The sequence below is a fragment of the Lithobates pipiens genome, unplaced genomic scaffold (assembly GCF_037356315.1).
Source record: "Lithobates pipiens isolate NorthernLeopardFrog02 unplaced genomic scaffold, aLitPip1_a1.2 Scaffold_19, whole genome shotgun sequence".
In the NCBI taxonomy this organism is placed as follows: domain Eukaryota; kingdom Metazoa; phylum Chordata; class Amphibia; order Anura; family Ranidae; genus Lithobates; species Lithobates pipiens.
This window is the reverse complement of record NW_027507764.1, coordinates 162,051,451-162,056,450: the sequence shown is the minus strand read 5'-3', so window position 1 is coordinate 162,056,450 and position 5,000 is coordinate 162,051,451. Positions and strand designations below refer to the sequence as shown.

Below are 5,000 nucleotides of genomic sequence, written 5' to 3'. Positions count from 1 at the left end.
AGGGAATATTTAAATCGGATAGAGGATTATGTTATAGGTAGAAAATATAGTAATTAAAGGGAAGATTTTAATAGGACAGACGATATATAAATTGATTGGCAGAATAAGGGGAGATGAATTCTGAATACCTTGAAAAGTATAACATGAAGTTTTGAGAATACATTAATACAACTAGATAGTATACAGCAATTAGAGGACTGTTAGTGCTTTGGCGAACAGACATATAATATATTCATAATAGATGAACAAACAATACATAAAGTAATGAGATCATTATTAGGAATATATAATACATTCACTGATAGGCAATATATATAGGTAAATAGATGATACATACATTAATACAGATAGATGACATATATTTTAACAGATAGACAATGGGGGTTATTTACTAAAGGCAAATCGACGTTGCACTCCAAGTGCTCTGCAAGGGCACTTGGAAGTGCAGTTGCTGTAAATCCGAGGGGGACAAGGAAAATTTAAAAAAAAAACAGCATTTTAGCTTGCACATGATTGGATGATAAAATCAGCAGAGCTTCCCCTCGTTTCAGATCTCCCCCTCAGATTTACAGGACTGCACTTGTAGTGCAGAGTAGATTTGCCTTTTGTAAATAACCCCCAATATGTCATAAGACCAGTATCAGGTCTGGACACATAATACATATAATGATAGGTAATATAGGAAATGAATAACTATGGTAAAGACTATAACTAGTCAAATGATAAATAAAGGGACAGGTGAGTTATCACAAAAGTAGCTATATATGAACACATTGGGGGAGATTTACTAAAAGTGCAAAATCTGGTACCTCTCTGTGTAGCTTACAGGTTTTATTGCCAAAGCTTAATTGAACAAACTGAAGTAAGATGCTGACTGGCTACCATGCAGAGCTGCACCAGATTCTGGGTGCTCCAATTTTAGTACATCCCTCTTACTATAAGGTGACCCCCCCCTTTCTCTCCATCTAATGAAGTCCCCTCACCTCTGTCCAGGTAATAAGGTGTATGTACACCCCGAGTCCCCCAATACTGGAGCCCACTGGATGAGGCAGGAGATCTCCTTCGGGAAGCTGAAGCTGACTAATAACAAGGGAGCCAATAATAACAATACTCAGGTAAGACTGATACCATGGACAGCGATCCTGGTCCCGCCTATGGAGCTGTACACTATAGTGCTGCTACTGGAAGCGCACAGTCCATACACTGGAAGTAGTTATTAAAGTGTCACCCATTAGTAAATAACATAACATTGATAAATCCTAGTAGAGCCAAGATAATGCATGGCGTTCTTATGATGCTACAGCCTACAGGAAATGAAAGCTTGTGTCAGAACAGCTGGGAGGTCAACTTCTTTTCATCGGGGTTTTTCCTTTTCTCAGATGATTCGTTTTAAGAAATGTTGGCTTTTCTCACTCTGTTCTCACATCTGCATTACATTCAACACCTTCCCCACACTCCTGCCTACCTGTGAGTCAGCCCTTACCGTACACATATTTAATGGGCTTTGTGCCCCAGCTCAAACACACTCTTATTAGAGTCACCCACCCTCCAGTCACTACCCCCCCCCCCCCCCCCATTATATCTGTCCTCTCAGCTTACCTTCTTCTGTTCCCTCACTTACCAATTCTTCCTCCCACCCGCCTACACCCCAACCAACCTTCTTTTCACTTACCCACATAGCACACAAGCAGCCCACCTCAATCACCCACTCAATGCCTACACCTCTCTCCACAAACAGCTTTCAAATATTTAAAAAGTCTAGCTGGAACTTACCATATCTTACTTATTCTAAGTCTGATTTACTAAAAGTGACCTCTCTCTCCTTAGATGATTGTCCTGCAGTCTCTACATAAGTACCAACCACGTCTACACATTGTGGAAGTCAGTGAAGATGGAGTGGAGGACCTGAATGACTCTGCCAAGACCCAGACCTTCACCTTCCCAGAGAATCAGTTCATTGCTGTCACAGCATACCAGAATACAGATGTAAGTGCCCACTATTGTCTTCTATAGGATGAGAAGAAGTGGGGGCTATATGGAAAAGGGGTGAATTATCTATACTGATAAGGCTGTACATCAGTATTTATTGCTTTTGTTTTCTTTTAGATCACTCAACTGAAAATTGACCACAACCCATTTGCAAAAGGCTTCAGAGACAACTATGACTCGTAAGTATATCTTCTTTGTTGTTTTTTTTTTTTTTTATGTAAAATTTTATTTTATTTGAATTTTTTTTTAAAGACATAGACAAATAAACCAATTAAACAAAATGCATCACAAAAAAAAAGAAACAAGAAAAAACCCAACAAACAAATAGAACATACCTAAAAGCCATCATAACAATAGATGACTAAATAGCATAACAATACCAGCCAGCTTTACATATAGGCTCCACTCTACGCTAAACCTACAAGAGCCACAGAGGTCATGTGATTTAGCTAAGGTGTCCTTCTTTGTGTTGTTATATTGTGTTTGATGTGGAAAGAATTGATATGGGCCGGTTTACACCAAAAAAGATACATTTTTGCTTACAGTTCACACCACAAAAACTCTCTGCATTTGTATTTTGATGTGTTTGCGTTTTTAATAAGTTCCTTTTTCCCCCTCTTGTTTTTTTTTTTTTTTTTTTTTTTTTTAGCTGTAATGTGTACCAGTGCATTTTTTTATGTGTTTTACTGCTGTTCGGTATGTTCTACTTTTTTTCTGAAACTGAACCACACTGGAACTGACTGCACTAGTGTGAACTATGCCACTGGAACCCATGCAAACTATTCTCCTTGGGTTTTTGATGCATAGACAATGCAATTGCATCTGGTGTGAACTGGCCCTATTTTCAGTTGATGTAAGGACAGTAGAGTCACTATTAATAGTTACCAAATTATAGTAGCTAGAAAAAAAAAATAGATAAGTCATGGCTTCTGCTGTATTATTCTGTGAGGGTATTTATTTAATTTCATAAGGTGGAAGTGAATGGCCACTTAACTTAGTGAATAAAGTAAAATTGTGTTCACCTCAACTACTGGCAAAGTGCAGGGCACAATTCTTTTTTTTTAGTTTCTAACCCCCAACCCCTTTGATTTGATTTATTCACTTTGTCAAGATTCTTAGGGGATCAACTCCTAGACTTGTTTGACCCATAGATGACCCATTTATGATCATGCTTGCCATAGTCACAGCAACTTTTTATTTTTTTTGTAGCATGTACACGGCATCAGAAAATGACCGATTAACTCCATCTCCTGCGGATTCTCCTAGATCCCATCAAATAGTGCCGGGTGCCCGCTACAGTGTCCAGCCTTTCTTCCAGGAGCAATTTGTCAACAACTTGCCCCCTACAAGGTACTACAGTGGGGAGAGGACTGTACCCCAGACCAATGGTCTTCTGTCACCCCAGTCTAATGAAGAAGTGGCCAACATTCCCCCCCAGAGGTGGTTTGTGACCCCTGTCCAACAAGCAGCAGCCAACAAACTGGACATGGGCCCTTATGATACAGACTATTCTTCTAGTTCTCTTCTCACCTATGGCATTAAGTCTCTGCCCATCCAGACCTCTCATCCCATGGCATACTATCCAGATGCGGCCTTTGCTTCCATGACAGGCTGGAGCAGCAGAAGTTCTCCATATCAAAGGAAAATGGCAACTGGTTTACCTTGGTCTTCCAGGTCAAGCCCCTCAGGTTTCGCTGAAGACCTTCTACCTAAAGACAAGGTCAAAGAAGAGTTGAACTCATCATGGGTGGAGACACCTCCTTCCATTAAATCATTAGACTCAAATGACTCTGGTGTCTACACAGGAGCCTGCAAGAGAAGACGGCTTTCACCTAGCACTTCAAGCAATGAAAACTCCCCTCCCATTAAATGTGAGGACATTGCAAATGAAGACTTTAAAGATGCCTCCAAAAGCCTAGGCTATTATTCCTTCTACTCTAGTTCTTAAAGAATTATAATATATTTATATATGTATTTATATATGTATAGATATTACCTGAACACTTTGAGCACAGGGTGGGCCTTTAGCATTAAATGCCAAAAAAATGTGGGTTAGCCTTTCATCTGGAGAACAAAAGAGAATATAAAAAAAAAAACTGATTTGTAGTTCTCCAGACTGAAAGGCCAGAGCTCTGAGTGCTGCAAGTTCTAACTTGTCACAATCTGTCCTAAATGTGACAGTAATTAGTATTTCAAGTGGATAATATCTGCTTTGTTTCAGTTGCTTATTTTTTTGTATGTGATTTATTTATAAACCAAGAATATTGTAAATATTGTGTAGATATTCTGATGATTATTGTGGAGTTTAATATATTGTATGCATTGTATGTGTGTTTCTCTTGTTCTACAAGACAATTTCTGAACTGGTTTGTTGTACAACTGTGTAATGGCTAGTACACAAGAAATTCTATCTAGAGACTTTAGACTGCCATGTCAGAATGTACTTTTCTGTTGTGTTTTGGAGAAAAAAAACATCAAAAAACAACAATGAACATAAGAAAAAATGCCACTTATACAAGACATTTGTAAAAATGTAAGAATTCGTTATTGATCTGAAATGAAATTGTGAGTTAACCTTTTTATGTATATAATGCTTGGTCCTTTTTAATAAATGTGTTGCCTTCGGGAAGTTTCAGCTCTGAAGCAGATCGGTTGGAAAAAGTATTTATTTCATCCATTTTTAATTTTTTTTTGAAGCATGTGACTTTTCATTTGTATGTTTGGAAAAAAGCAAACTCATTTCATTAGTATAGGACTACAATTGCTGGGGGTAATTCATGAAAAGGGAAAAAAAAAACATACCTTTTTGTATTGAAAAGAAAAAAAAAAGTTAAAAAAGAAAAGAAAAAAAAGTGTGTAAAATCGGGAAAACAGATATGTTGTGTATCACTTTTTTTTTTTTGCAAAATCTTTTTTATTACATTTTTCATTAGCATACAAAATTATCCCACGCAGGGGCCAAACCTTTGCTGTTTATCACTTTTTAGTCTAACAAATGTTACAATTTTAAA

At 37.7% G+C, this 5,000-nt stretch overlaps 1 protein-coding gene across 2 annotated transcripts in view; it reads left to right on the top strand.

Moving 5' to 3' along the window:
- EOMES (eomesodermin) overlaps positions 1-4,632 on the top strand; it is a 7,716-nt gene extending 3,084 nt beyond the window's left edge. Inside the window, exons 3-6 of one of the 2 annotated variants that reach the window (XM_077491452.1) lie at positions 994-1,115; positions 1,828-1,986; positions 2,107-2,168; positions 3,256-4,632. In XM_077491452.1, coding sequence (XP_077347578.1) covers positions 994-1,115; positions 1,828-1,986; positions 2,107-2,168; positions 3,256-3,937 — 1,025 coding nt within the window. In that variant the 3' untranslated portion in view covers positions 3,938-4,632. Of the gene's footprint in view, positions 1-993; positions 1,116-1,827; positions 1,987-2,106; positions 2,169-3,198 lie in introns of both variants that reach the window. The other variant, XM_077491451.1, reaches the window with a different exon arrangement.
- The last annotated feature ends 368 nt before the right edge of the window (positions 4,633-5,000 follow it).